The 14,152-nt window shown below is 42.9% G+C and overlaps 3 protein-coding genes across 3 annotated transcripts in view; 1 reads left to right on the forward strand and 2 right to left on the reverse strand.

Moving 5' to 3' along the window:
• Nucleotides 1-1,401, reverse strand: part of glra4a (glycine receptor, alpha 4a) — a 41,507-nt gene extending 40,106 nt beyond the window's left edge. The window contains exons 1-2 of the mRNA XM_010794180.1: nucleotides 1,338-1,401; nucleotides 762-816 (exon numbers count right to left, since the gene is read on the reverse strand). Coding sequence (XP_010792482.1) covers nucleotides 762-816; nucleotides 1,338-1,401 — 119 coding nt within the window. The remainder of the gene's footprint in view (nucleotides 1-761; nucleotides 817-1,337) is intronic.
• A 1,756-nt stretch (nucleotides 1,402-3,157) lies between these two features.
• Nucleotides 3,158-5,054, reverse strand: otud1 (OTU deubiquitinase 1). Its single transcript, XM_010793347.1, has one exon. The coding sequence runs from the start codon at nucleotides 4,826-4,828 to the stop codon at nucleotides 3,530-3,532; it is 1,299 nt and encodes a 432-aa protein (XP_010791649.1). The 5' UTR covers nucleotides 4,829-5,054; the 3' UTR covers nucleotides 3,158-3,529.
• Nucleotides 5,055-7,840: 2,786 nt separating this feature from the next.
• On the forward strand, nucleotides 7,841-12,722 carry tgif1 (TGFB-induced factor homeobox 1). Its single transcript, XM_010793348.1, has 3 exons — nucleotides 7,841-8,116; nucleotides 9,820-10,049; nucleotides 11,058-12,722. The coding sequence occupies exons 1-3, from the start codon at nucleotides 8,101-8,103 to the stop codon at nucleotides 11,679-11,681; spliced, it is 870 nt and encodes a 289-aa protein (XP_010791650.1). The 5' UTR covers nucleotides 7,841-8,100; the 3' UTR covers nucleotides 11,682-12,722.
• The last annotated feature ends 1,430 nt before the right edge of the window (nucleotides 12,723-14,152 follow it).

The following is a 14,152-nucleotide window of genomic DNA, read 5'->3' on the forward strand; positions in this document are numbered from 1 at the left end:
TTTGTGTGCTTAATTGCTTCTGAATGAGTGCACATTGTGTTAGCGTCACTCAGGCAACACACACACACACACACACACACACACACACACACACACACAGTACTCCGGAGGGCTTTGCAGCAAAACTGGCAATTTTCCATTGCGTCTTTCCTCACGTGTCCTGTCACTCAAGCTGTCGCTATGGAGATGTGCTCAGCTTCTCTTGTGTCTCACGCTGTAGTGCGTGCACTGCAGCAGAAGCACGCAGTCACATCCTTAAACCACCACTAACATCCCAAATACTAACTCTAATACACATGTAGTGTCCACGTGACTGCAGGGTTGTGTCCAATAGGCTACTCAGCACATGATACAGTTAAAGTAGGACACTGAATGTTCTTATATTTTGGGAAATACATTATCTAGTTACTGAAATCAGCTTCTCTGTGTCTCGTGCTGTAGTGCATACACTGCAGAAGAAGCATGCACAATCACATCCTTAACAACCACTTAAATAATTAAAAATACTAACTTTGTTCACACCTTGTCCACATGTCTGCAGGGTGATGTCAAAAGTATAAGGCTTTAAGAGGAAAATATAGATACTCAGCCCATAATGAAGTCAAAGTAGGAAATGAATATAGTGGGATATACATGTTCTAGTCAGTCAGCTTCTCTGTGCTGCATACACTGCAGCAGAAGTGACCACAGTCACATCTTTAGACCACCACTTAAATAAAAAGCATGCAAGCCCTGAATGTTCCTACATAACAACCACTTACGTGTAACATTTACAGACTGTAGGGGTCACTAAATGCATCTCAAGGTGAGCATTACCTAGCAGGAGGAGAATTACACTCAGTCAGGATATGAAAAGTTAGTAAAGGGCATCTACCACTTCAGATAAGTGGGCCGCAGAGGGGTCTCCACTGATGGAGAGGCAGGTGAGGGTCATCACAACATTCTCAAACCACGCATAAGGAACATAATATGGAATATAAGTAGCAGAAAATAGTGAGAAACTGGTATTACATTGCATCAAACACTATATGTCAAGTTATGCATTCAGATTTAGAAGAAAATCTAACATTTATTCATTTTTCTTGGCTATTTTGAGAAGTATTATCATGTAATCCAAGGTTAATGGAGCACAACTGTGTTTCCCAGAGCTAATAAGCATGAAATAAAACACATATTCAACTCTTCTTTACTAGTACCCTGTATTAGGCTTCTACAACTCTGGTTACTTTCACATTGTGACAGCTGCAGAGGGGGAACTCGTGAAAACAGCCAAAAACTCCGGGACTTTCACACACATGACTCGTACCGGGGTAATTACGGTAATAAAAACTACTTACTGTGATATTTAGGGCTGCCTTTGCTCGGGGGAAGGTCGGCGAACTGCACCCGGTGTCCCGACATCTTCTCCCGGTTTGTTTGAAAGTAACTTCCACACACGCGGTGAATCTCTGAGATGTGGACTCATTCACCGACACACTCATTGACTTCCTCTGCTGCTCCCAGTGTGTGTGTGTGTGTGTGTGTGTGTGTGTGTGTGTGAGCCAGGACTGCGGTCCACTCTCACCTCTGCTCTGAAACAGGAAGAGGCTCCTTCTCTCCTCCTGCATTAAGAAATAAGATACAAACTTTTTTCGTTCATCCCTGAAGTCCACATGACTGCAGGGTGACGTCATAACTGTACAGCTTTCAGCCCATGATGAGGTTAAAGGAAACTGATTTGGGAAAAATGTATTACAGGTAACGGGATTAACAGGGTACAAAAAAAGGTAGCCTAACTGTATTCCCTTAAAGTTACATTAAAAGAATTCAGATTACTGTTTAATTTCTAAATAATTTGGGATAACTAGCAGGATTACAATGTTATACGTGCATGAAAAGGATTTCCGTCATAGCAGAACACTTCAAATATGTGCAGTCTCTATTTAGACCTGTGTGAAAGTAAATGGGACTCTTACATGATGTGTAACGACAGCAGGATTACAAGCATGATTACAGTGTTAGTTAAAACCTAAAAAGAGCATCTAGTGTTTGTTGTAAAGGATCAGGTGTTATCTATTCTTGTAAACTGTACTGTTGTGTAGGATAATACATTGATATAAGTTTTTTTAAAAGGCACAGTTTCCTTTTATAATAAAGTCACTCTGCTTAAATGTATATGAGAGGCTACACCGCCACCTAGTGGAGGAAAAGTGAAACGCTATCAGAGGGTTGGCCTTATGATAAACGTCAGAAAGGAGGTGGACACAAATAATAATTATACATAATTATAGCAGAGAGCCAGGGGCGGACTGGGGTTAAAAATCAGCCCCATTATTTTGATGCCGAGTAAATTACTTAGACTTAGAATATTATGTTACAATAAGCCCTGCATTGATATTGTTCATTAAGAAAAAGTAAAAAGCTAATGAGTAAAATAATTCTTCCATCACTGCGTATTATATTAATCCACAATAACTGGAGGAAAATGTACTTTACTGATGGACAGCAACTACGAAGACAGGCCTACATTCAATACATTTTAAATCATGAAGGGGAAAACCTGCTCAGAGTCAAACAGCAGACTGAGTCCTCCATGGTGAGCAGGATATGTCCTCAGGAGTGACCTAAAGAGACTTGAAATGGATGCTAATGCTAATTGATAGCATGCTTTGTAGCTGCTGGATGTGTGGACATTAATTAAAAAAGGGTTTCAATGTTGTTTTTCCAGCTTGTTTGTACTGCATCCGAGTTGCCAAGGCTAATTCAAAATGTAGTTATGTAGTGAAGTAACCTGATTACTTCTCGTGACTTTTGGATTACCTCAATATCAAACGCATTGCAAACAAATACAAGAAGAAATAACTATAAGATGTTTTTTTACTTCTGTGACTCCCCAAGCAAGTCAGAGGGTTATCATAAAAGTTAAATATGGAGCAAAATAATCAAAAGAATGCTATGATATTGCACTTTCGATATAGGTTTGACTCATCGGAAGTGATCTGCGTAGGAAACCAGTCACTGATCCTGCAGCCTGACCTGAATGAATGGCTCCTGAGTCACTGCATGTTATAAAGACAGCAGGAGACAAACCTGTAATATAAGGATCCCATTACAGCAAAGCATCCAAGATGACGTTTGAGATTAGAATTGAAGCATTGAAATCAAACATGACATCCAATCAGGTTTCCTCAAAACTTTATTTGTGATATTTTGTCAAAAGCCTAGAAAAAGAAACTGGAATAATAGAAACAATAGGCACAACTCAAACCCTCTGGACTTGTCTGATGTGACTTTTGTGCAAAAGAGAGTATTAAACAGTAGCTATAGAGACACAAAGCAAACTAGATCTGTCTGTCTACGAAGCACAAACACGATAGAAAAATATCCAGTCTTCCAACAAAAGGCCAATAAATACACACTTTCAAACCACTGCCAATAAGTCGGCATTATACAAAACCAAAGTATGTGCACTGCACTTCCTTTCCCCCGATATAAACCTTATAAAAAAATAATTTCAAGCATGTAGAACCCAAGCAGGATCATCTGTCCTTTAACTCTTCCACGCACATCCATTTTGCTCAATGTACATTTTGGACAGCGAGGCGGCCATGGACTTCGCCAGCTCCTCGTCTCGTTTCCTCTGCATCTGAGAGAGTCTGCACCACTCCTCGTACTCTGGGTTTTGGAGACTCTGATCCAGCAGGACGTCGTAGTGCCCGTTACTCAGCCAACTCAGCCAGATGGACACTTTGGACACGTCCTCCTCCCCGAGATAGTGCACCATGGTGGACACGGTGGGGCTCTCCAGACTCCCCCCTGTCGTCAGGTGCATGTTGACGTCCAGCATCTGGCTCATGGCGAGCAGTTCGGGGTATCCGGCCCACGCTCCCTCCTGTGCCGCGTTGATGAGGAACTCCCCGACATCTCCCTCGATGATGGGGTTGAACTCCTCCAGGTGGTCGGCGATGTGGTGCACCGTCTGCTCCCTGAGCTCCCCGTGCCTCGACTGGTCCCCGAAGGTGGCTTTGCACACCGCCCTGTACAGGCAGTTGCCATCTGGAATGATGTGGTACCTGTACTTGTGTTCCCCTTGGAGATACTTGTTCTGTTTCTCCACTTCGGCCAGGTACCGTGTCACTTTGTTGCCTGTTTCTGGGTGCTTCTGTGGAGGGGAGTCCTGCAGGACGCTGAGCTCAAAGCCCCGTTTCTCATCGGATGCTGGCATGCCATTGCTCAGATCCTTAAAATCATCCAGGATGAGGTCTGCACGACGATCTTCTCTAAGGGGAACTACTTCCTCCTCATGTAAGGACCACCCATTGCTTCTGACAGGAGATTGAGAAACGGTGTCATCCTCGCTTGAATTCCCAAACTCCCTCTTGTTGTCTTTTCTGCAGATGTGGTGTGTTTGATCTCGAAGCAGCTGTTTGCAGTCAGAGAAAAGCTCATCCCTGCCATTCCTCAGATGATCTATCAAGTCCTCAATCACATCAGAGTCACCACACAGGAAACTGTCACCATTTGGAGACACGGGAGGTTTGGTCTTGGTTTCCCTCACGACATGGACTGGCACAGACCTCTCCACTCCATCAGGTCTGCGGATGGATATCTCAGCAGTGGAGGTGAAGTAAACCGGCCTCATTGATGAAGCTTCGTAGCAGGAAAACGCAGGCATGTTTGCGGAAGAGTCTCTCACCGGATCAGTGTTTGGAGAAGTGGCGCTTTGGTGCGTAAATCCTGGTTTTGGTGCGTCAGAGGAGTTCAGTCGCTCAGAGCCAGTCAGTAAAGTTATGGTAACTTTGTGAGACGACCTCGGGTAGTGTGTGAGCGCACTGTTGTACAGCTGCATCTTGAAGGAGTCCTTTATACTGAACGGCTGTTACAGAAACATGACAACAACATCTAAAAATACCTTCCATGACATCAACAACAGCGGAGTTGTGGTCTCCATGGTCCTGAGCCCCGACACCATTCACACTCAGACGAGCAGGTTTAGACTGTTGCGTAATTTGCTGTTGGGGCGCCTCCCTAATTTTAGACTTAACCGTAACAAAACACGGTCTGATCAACTAGGTCAAGTTAGACACCATGAAACACATGCTATTTCCGTTTGGTTGTCAAAATAAAATGCATACAAATATGTCACACGTCATTTTTTCTTAATTTTGTAAATGTATGATATGTTTTCATCCTGTTTTAATTAGTCCATGTGTTAAGTGTTTTTTAATCAAAGATATTACTCTAGTGAAGGTGGAGATAAGAATTGGTTATAATTGTCTCTGTGTTTGGTTTGTAAAGCACTCCGAGTTACCTTTGGATATGAAAAGTGCTATATACACACACTTATTTTGAAAATCTAAACCACCTAACTTCCGGTTGCCTTCATGCTGTTGGTATGCGCGTTGACGCAGCTTTCCAATCTGAGGTCAGTGCGTCAGAGTTTGAGCTCTCCACTAATGTGAGGGGTTTGATGTGTCACAGTCCACTGATTTCTAGGATGATGTGAAAAACTGAAATGCATCGAAATAGTACCAAAAAAAACACACAAAAATAGGGGAAGAAAGTGGCAAACGTTATTTATAAGCAAATAAAAACGGCCATTAAAACGTACATTTGGACAAAAGCAGAGGTAATTGGGATGGAAAGTATGAAAAGGACGTTAAATTATCTAAATAAACTCATACCTCCTAATTACTCAATTAACTTTGAGAAAAACGTTTCATTAGTTCATATTTTGACTTAAGGGGGAACTAATAATGATATATAATACAATACAATAACCCTTCTTATAAAACACTAAAAACGTATTAATATAATAATGATTTAAGTGTTAAACACAGTTTTGCCCGCAGTAAAGTGTTGGTATACAAGCATTCCTTCTTCGTTTGGTCTGAAAATAGCAAAGTTTCTAAAGTTAATCTCTATTCTTCTGAGGGCAAATTCTGCTGTGTTCTTTCTCGCTGTGTCTTTAAGCCTCTCAGACCGTCAGAGGCTGTATACTAAACCAAAAATGGCACAAAATATGTGCTCTTGGCACAACAGCAGGCCGCTGCATGCCTAACCTGCTCAGTCTCTATTTATAACACTGACTGTTTCAGCTGGTCGAAACACAATCACTGTGAGGGCTTAATATAAGCTACCGCTGTTCAATCACTTATGAAGCTTTAGAGTAAACCTTTAATTAAAAAACAAGAACTATTATTCCTCTCTGTTAGCTGTACTGTAATACTTTAAGTGTGAATCTGTACGACTACTGCCTGAATCTGCTTCATGGTGTTCACTTTCTTTGCTTCATTTGTTCAGTTTTTTTATTCAGTAGGTGAACCTATATCTGAAATATATTGGTTTCTTCTTTTCTAAGGTAACATTGTTCTGTTGTCTTACATAATACACTTACGTTTTTATCCCCAGATTAGATAACTAGTAATTATAACTCAGTACATTTTTAAAGTAACCCTCTTTACTTAGCATGGGCCTCTTTAGTGAAGACATTTAAGCAATTTATTATTTCAGAACTGGACGAAATATTATTTATTATATTATTTCAAACTATCTCTCGTTTTTTTTTTACCTTAGGGGCCTGTAGGTATTGTTCATTATACACGCCATGTTGAGTTGCATTACACAACAACAACCACCAGAGGGCGTCCTGTGTTTATCAAACAGTATTGCAGTGGATGCAGTACCACGAACAGCCACACGGGGGCGCCATTTCCCCACATATAGAGCTGACTCCTGTCTGTTAGCTGCAGAGGCTCCAGCAGCAGCTGCCGCAGGGCTGTGCGGGGAATACAAATGAGAGCATTGATCCTTCTTCTGTTGTCTTTAGAAACCTGAACCGCTGCTCTAACCTCCAGCTGGACGCTTGGCTCCAAATAACACTACCGTATAACCTTATTACTTAGTTTTTAGTTGTTTTTTTAGCTATTATTGTTGATTTTAGCGAAAAATTGGAGCAACAGTCGGTAGATTATCATAATAATCAACGATAAAAACACAAGGAAACATGATTCAGTCACTATGAGGATGCAATACAACGATAAACGCTAAGAAATAAGACCGACAAGTGCAGTAGTATTTAAATTATGATGGTAAACACGATATAATGCCTTGTTATACCAGATTATATGGTGATACAATGGATTTGACATAAACACGGGGAATACTGAATAAAGCACGTAAATGCAGCAGATAATTCTGCATGATGTGCAGAAAAACTGAAGAGAAATACAATAAAAAAAGAGCTAATTGGTATTAGCCTACTGAATACCAAACAGGAGAGTAATCACAATCTGAAACAAGATAACTGTGAGTCAGTCCCTCAAAGGATGCAACACAATGATAACCGCTAATATAGTGTCAACATGAGAGAGGAAAGTGCAATTGTGTTCACATTATTATTGTACACATGGTATAAATCCGCGATTATATGGTGATTAAACGGATTTTCAGATGACAAATACTGAAAATATTGCAAAAAGCACGAAAATGCAGTGGATAGTTCTGCATGATGTGCAGAAATACTGAAGGGAGATAAAAAAGAAAAGAACTAATCGTACTAGCACTCAAAACACCAAACAGCCTGCTAAAACGCATCGCCTGTAGCAAAGATAGTGTTTTACACCGGTTTGTGTGATATGTCACCACGAGGTCCGCAGTGCTCCTCCAGCAGCCTGTTGTTGTTGTTGATGTTGTTATTGCCGTCATTGTGCCCGCCTAAATCAACGTCTTTCTGCGGTTCATAATTTAATATAAATGGTGTCTTGTTAGGGGGGGGGTCTGCAGCAGGAACAGACTGTATCCATGTCAGTGGATCACCATGCTGATGTCAGAGGTTTTGGTGGGAGGATCTCTGGTTGAGTCACGCAGCTGTCAAAGATAGCTGTCAGCCAGGATCAAACACAGTCAATGAGAGGGGCTGGAGAGACGCACAGATCTCAGGTAACCGCCAGCACAAAGTAGGTTTATTAAAAGAAAACCGGAGGGGAAACACGCGCCTTTTCATGATTAAGGATTCACGGTTATTTGGATACACGCTGTGGATTTCTGGAGGAGAAACACCACACAAAGACCATTTCCCTCTGCGCGTCACCGGGAAAAAGTGGGCATTTTTGGACCGAGATGAAGACGAAAAAAGGTACGTTTGAAGCTTTTTAAGTGAAATAAAGTGGAATTGAGTGTATATAAGCAGAGAGAGGGGGCTAACAGAGCCGTTTCCCCTCATATGCAAACCATGCAGTCTATTGTTTCCTCTCCAGACATGACAGGGGCTTTTTCTGCCATGTGCTGGCGCATTGTCAAAAGTGCATTAAGCTAGGTTTGTGTATTATTTCTGCTTCTCTACCTGGGGTTTCTTCACGTTTTGACACAATAACACACGGCTGTGTCGCCATGCGTGTTGTTTCCCCTGTCATTATTGTCGGCTTGTGATTAGGCTAACTTTAAAGCTTGCGTAAAATGTGGAAACTGGAATAAACGAGTGGTTTATTTTAGTTTGAACCCGGATTTAAGTGGCTACATTTGTGTCGAAGTTGGAGCAAAGTGGTGCTATGAGTCAAAGTTTGCTGACTGCTGTGAGTTTTTAGGAGTTTGCAGGGTTACATTTCCACAAATACATCGTCAGCTAGCATCTTTAAGCTGTCTTCCGAGCAGAAACACCTTTTTCTGTTTTAAAAAAATATCTCCAAATCCGAAAGTAGGCTAGTGTTCATCCTGACCCCATTGTGGGAAGTTACATTCAGGGACCTCGTGGTGCAGAGCTCACACAATAGAAAGCCCCTTACAAGTTGTTTAAACTCACAAAAGCAACGTCTTGGTGGCTTTAAAACTCACTTTCTGGCCATTGTGTGAAAGCAGGACAGTTCAGAGCGAGTTAGTTTTGTGGAGAACTCACTGTTTTGCGTGTAGAAACTTTTGAATTGCATACAAAGAAGCACACAGCCCTGGTTCTTTTGTTTAGTCTGGAGACGCTGATTTGCAACAGGTCTCCCCTCCCCCTTCCTCCAGCCTGCTGCGTAATTACCTCATCCTGTTGGCGGCGCACACTTTGGGAACTTTCTGACTGCTTTCCCACTACTTTGCCTCGGAGCACACTGTATTAAATAGCCTCTAGATCTACTTTCTGCCTTCTCTCAATGGCGTATGTGCTGCTGTTCATTGTAAACTGCCTGTATACACGCGTAAAAGTCTGTATACACGCGTAAAAGTGACATAAACAACATATAATAATACAGAAAAAGTGCTTATTTTTACGTTGTGCCATTTGGACTTTTTATAACATGATCCAAAAGTCTTTTTATACCATATGAGGAACACTAACCTAAATGCCTGACTTAAAATCTGATCAAAGTGTTAAGCAGTTAATTAGAAGGATTATTCCCCCCCCCCACCCCCACCCTCCTCTTTTCCATTCAATGTAATCCAAAAGGCCTAAATCCTGTTTGATCATGATTGACTTTGATTACTCCAAATGAAATAAGAAACTCTGCTGCCTCTCTCAGACACAACCTCTCCTCCTCCATGCAGGGACTGTTTCTTGTGGTCAGCCTGGCTACTTATCCCAGCATGCTTTGAGTCAAACGGGCTGTATTTGTTGAGGCAGGTTTTATAACTGACACAGCATCAGACCAGCCTTTGTGACGTCTCCCCCCCTTCCTCCCTCCTTCCTCCTCCTCCCCCTCCCCCTCCTCGCTCCTTATATGAATCACATGGCTGAACTTGACAGCTTGCTTCTGACACATCAGCTGCCTCCCAGACAGCCTGTGTTTGGTGAATGGCTGCGGCACAGCGCTTAGAGGATACATATCCTTTTGTCTCATGCTGTGTTTTCTCCTCGCTCAGGTTTGATGATGCTTTCGGGCAGCGAGACGGACGACGAGGACAGCGTGGACGCGCCTCTGGATCTGTCGTCCAGCTCGGGGAGCAACGGGAAGAGGAAACGGCGGGGAAATCTACCCAAAGAGTCTGTGCAGATCCTCAGAGACTGGCTGTACGAGCACCGATACAACGCCTACCCCTCGGAGCAGGAGAAAGCCCTGCTGTCCAAGCAGACTCAGCTCTCAACACTACAGGTACACACTCTGATAACATCACAGGAGACTGAATCACTTCCTGTCGAGATGGCAAACACAACATGACACATAAACACAGAGTTGAAGGTCATCCAAAAGCAGCTTGGTGTTGAAACAGTGTGAGACACCGTGAGTAAACTCTCTCCCGTTCGGTTCCCTCGCTGTGGGTTTGGCTCAGTTTCCAGGACAGGAATTTCCCTCCCTCCATCCCAGCTGTCTGGGAACAATGCAGAGTCATTTTCATGGTGGAGTCTCTGTGAGCCAGTTACAACTAGCCTGCAGGGAGAGACACTGAGATTACAGCGGCACAAAGGAGATGACTTTGAGTCTCTTTTTAGAGAAGGTGTAGGAGCCATGAAGCGGTTTGTTTTATTGGTCATTCACTTTCTTCTGTATTCTTTTGTCTCAGTAAGGGTTTGTAGTTTTCACATATGGATATGGTTGGCACTCATTATAAACACCTGTGTGTGGGAGAGAGGGTGATATTACCTAAACAACACAAACTAGTTCAAACCTGATTGCTATTAAAACAAAATGTACCACTTTGTAAGTTTATGGCTCCTACAGTAGGAATAACAATTGTACTTTTAAACAAGAACAATAAACAACAACAGCAAGAACATTGATATGTAACTATTAATTACACAACGACATGCTGACTGCAGTGGGGTTTGAACCAACGCACTAACCCACTGCACCACACGCCGCCTAAAAAGCAATACCTAGCTCCAACATTACCCATAAGATAAGAAGTACTTTTTTGATCCTAATTTGGGACATTTTTGGCATTGAACAATAAAAATTCAAAGAAAAAAATCTCAATAAAAAAAAATAGCATTAAAAAAAAAAATGATATAAGCTAATGTTGGGAGATCCATGCCTCTAGTGCACGCAGTGTAGATTCCTCTATTGAGAACCCAGGTGTGAATCTTTACCTGGGGCTAGTGCACGTGTCAGCAGTGATCCGTGCACTTTTCTCACAGCCTGTTTTCTCCTCGTCTCCTCCAGGTGTGCAACTGGTTCATTAACGCTCGGCGGCGACTCCTCCCAGAGATGCTGCGGAAAGACGGCAAAGACCCCAACCAGTTCACCATCTCACGGAAAGGCAGCAAAGGGGGGGACAGTTTCTCCGACAGCTCGCAGTCTCCGAAGCACGGCAGCCCAGCAGGGGGTCCGGAGGAGGAGAACTACGACCAGCGGGTGCTCAGCCCCTCCATATTCGACGTCCCAGGAGTCCTGAGGAAGATGACGTCACCTTCCTCGTCTCCGACCTCCTCGTCTCCATCTCCGTCTCCATCTCTTTTCCCCATTCGCCCGTCTGTCATCTGTCACACCACTGTTACCGCGGCGATGCAGCCCCTCCCCTCGGTGACGATGATGAACTCTGACCTGCTGCAGGTTCAGGCGATGCTCCGGTGCCAGGATGACGAAGGGAGCCATAAACCCCCCCCCACTACCACCATGCTCACGGGCATGGAGGGGAACCTGAGCCCACGCAGCGGGCTCTTCAACACGCCCCCCCCGACCCCCCCGGACCTCACACAGGACTTCAGTGGCTTCCAGCTCCTTGTGGATGTTGCCCTGAAACGGGCTGCAGAGATGGAGCTGCAGGCCAAACAGCTGGTGTCTTAAAGCGCAGGAGAAGAGGAAAGAAAGTGACTTTGTGTCCAGACTTTGGGTCTCCTCGGTGACTTCGGGTCTCCTCGGTGACTTAGGGTCTCCTCGGTGACTTCGGGTCTCCTTGGTGACTTGTTCGGGTCTCCTTGGTGACTTCGGGTCTCCTTGGTGACTTGTTCGGGTCTCCTCGGTGACTTCGGGTCTCCTCGGTGACTTGGGGTCTCCTCGGTGACTTGGGGTCTCCTCAGTGACTTTGTCTGCAGATCAAATCCACACGAAAGCCTGATCATTTCTATTTTTGGTAAACCAATCAAATTGACGAGTTTTTTATTGGCTGTATCGAGGTGCCTTGGCTGTTTATTCATTTCAAATACATGCGTATGTTATCTACTACATGTGTATCTTATTTGCACACAGGGACCAAAAATGTTATCAGAGAAATGCTGCCTGTCTTACGTCTTTCCATTATATCGTTTTAGGGAGCGGAGAAGGAGTTAGTCGCGTCCGCACACGTTTACTGTTGTACATTTCACAGATGAGTTCATGCTCGGTTTGCCTCATTTGTTTGCACACTAAAGGCAAAGGAAGGTCATCTCAGTGTCTTAAACATACTTCATCTATGACAAACAGATTCACTACTGTAGTAAATGTTTTCATGAGTACAAGTATAGTTTTTATTTTGTTATTTAGCTGTTTTAAAAGAAACTTCTGTGCTTTTTTTGTTTGTTTTTTTTATACTCTTTTCCCCATCAAGGGATATTTCAGATGACCAATGTAGCAGGTTCTTAGTCTGAGCCTCCATCCCATCACTCAGCGGAGAAACGACGGCCAGTGGACTGTAACATTAAAACACTACAGATGTTTTTGTTTCGGCATTTGCTGACAAAGACAGCATTTTCTGAAATCACCAAAAAAAAGCATTTCCATGTATTATAGGACCATGTGTATAGTTTATGTGACATGATGCCCAATGATGTGATTTCTTTTTTCATACTGTGCAATGCTTGTGGCAAATAGGGGTCACATGGGATTCAAATAAAGTTTTGTTTTTCTACATCTCAGAATCCACCGTGTGGTATTTACATATGCTAATTTTTAAAGGTGGGGAATCTAGAAGATACTTTAAAGAGGACATTTGTATGTTCATATAGATGTAGCGTCTCTACTGTGACATTTCTCCATGCTTCAAAGAGCTCTTTATTTATCTCATACAATGTTGTGTGATTGATAAACCGATGTCCCGCCCCTTAGCCTACCTAATGTTTTTGAGCACTAGCCAATAGGATGGGATGTCACTATGTTCAAGAACTTTGGGATTTTAGCCTTTGCAAATCATTGACACAACACACTACAGGAGAAGGGAACAGGGCCTCCTTAAGCTCACTGACTCATCACTTAGGGAAAGGTGTGTCGGTAAATAAACAGTCAGAATCAGTTTAGTTGACATGCTTTTCCACACACTACTGTTACAGAGACATTCCTCTGTGTGTGTGTGAGAGGCTCTACAAAAGCTCCCGCCAATTAGCATAATCCTGCATAAATTAGCACCAGCAAACGGCAGACGTCAACAGTTCCTGCCAGCGGGGCTTTATGTGCTCCTGCATCTCAATGGAGTCGATGTAAGTCAGTTTACAACGCAGCGCTGCTCTGTGAAGGCCAGCAGGACAGCTGTTCCTCTGCTGAGGCTCCATGGCTCAATGGGGTCTGTTGTTTACACACACAACCTTTCACTTGATGTGCCTCAGTGGTGGAAGATCCTTTACTGAAGTTAAAGTGCAAATACTATGGTCTTAAAATACTCCATTACAAGCCCTGATTTAAAAATGTAACTTAAGCACAAAAGTATTAGCATCCAAATATAGTTAAAGGTACAAAAAGTACTCATTCTGCACATTTCAGAATAGATTTTTGGAAAGATCCATTCGGCATAACGAGTACTTTTTTACTACTTGAAGTATATTTAGCTGATAGTACTTTATATAATTCTGCAATGGGCCAATTTGCAGAATGAGTACTTTACATAATTACAATGTTGAAAACAGGACTTTTACTTGTAGTGGAGTACTTTAAGACCATAGCATTTGTACTTTATTATTTTTTTGTGTGTAATATATTTTGTATTGACATTTGGCAGCAAACAATAAGTGTTTTTTCAAGACATAGTAATTGTACATCTTGAGTTTGTCTGTCTGAAATGCCATAAAAACAGTAACAAGTACGAACAATACGAACATTAGGGAGTGATCAGGACTTAGTATTTGTACTTTAACTTAAGTAAAGGGAGTACTTCTTCCAACACTGCTAAATACTTAGTTTTACTCAGATGTCAATGCTTCTCCACTCCTCGGCCGTTAGAGGTTAGGTCAAGTCTCTGGGACTCTAATCAGGGTTTGAACAGAGCTCCAGGCACTCAGTGGGCATTTGAAGCCCACCACGGTGGCCCTGAGTCAGATTTTATACAAAGACACATTTCCGCAGACCCCCCC

This window comes from Notothenia coriiceps, unplaced genomic scaffold (assembly GCF_000735185.1).
Source record: "Notothenia coriiceps isolate Sejong01 unplaced genomic scaffold, NC01 NC01_scaffold00037244, whole genome shotgun sequence".
In the NCBI taxonomy this organism is placed as follows: domain Eukaryota; kingdom Metazoa; phylum Chordata; class Actinopteri; order Perciformes; family Nototheniidae; genus Notothenia; species Notothenia coriiceps.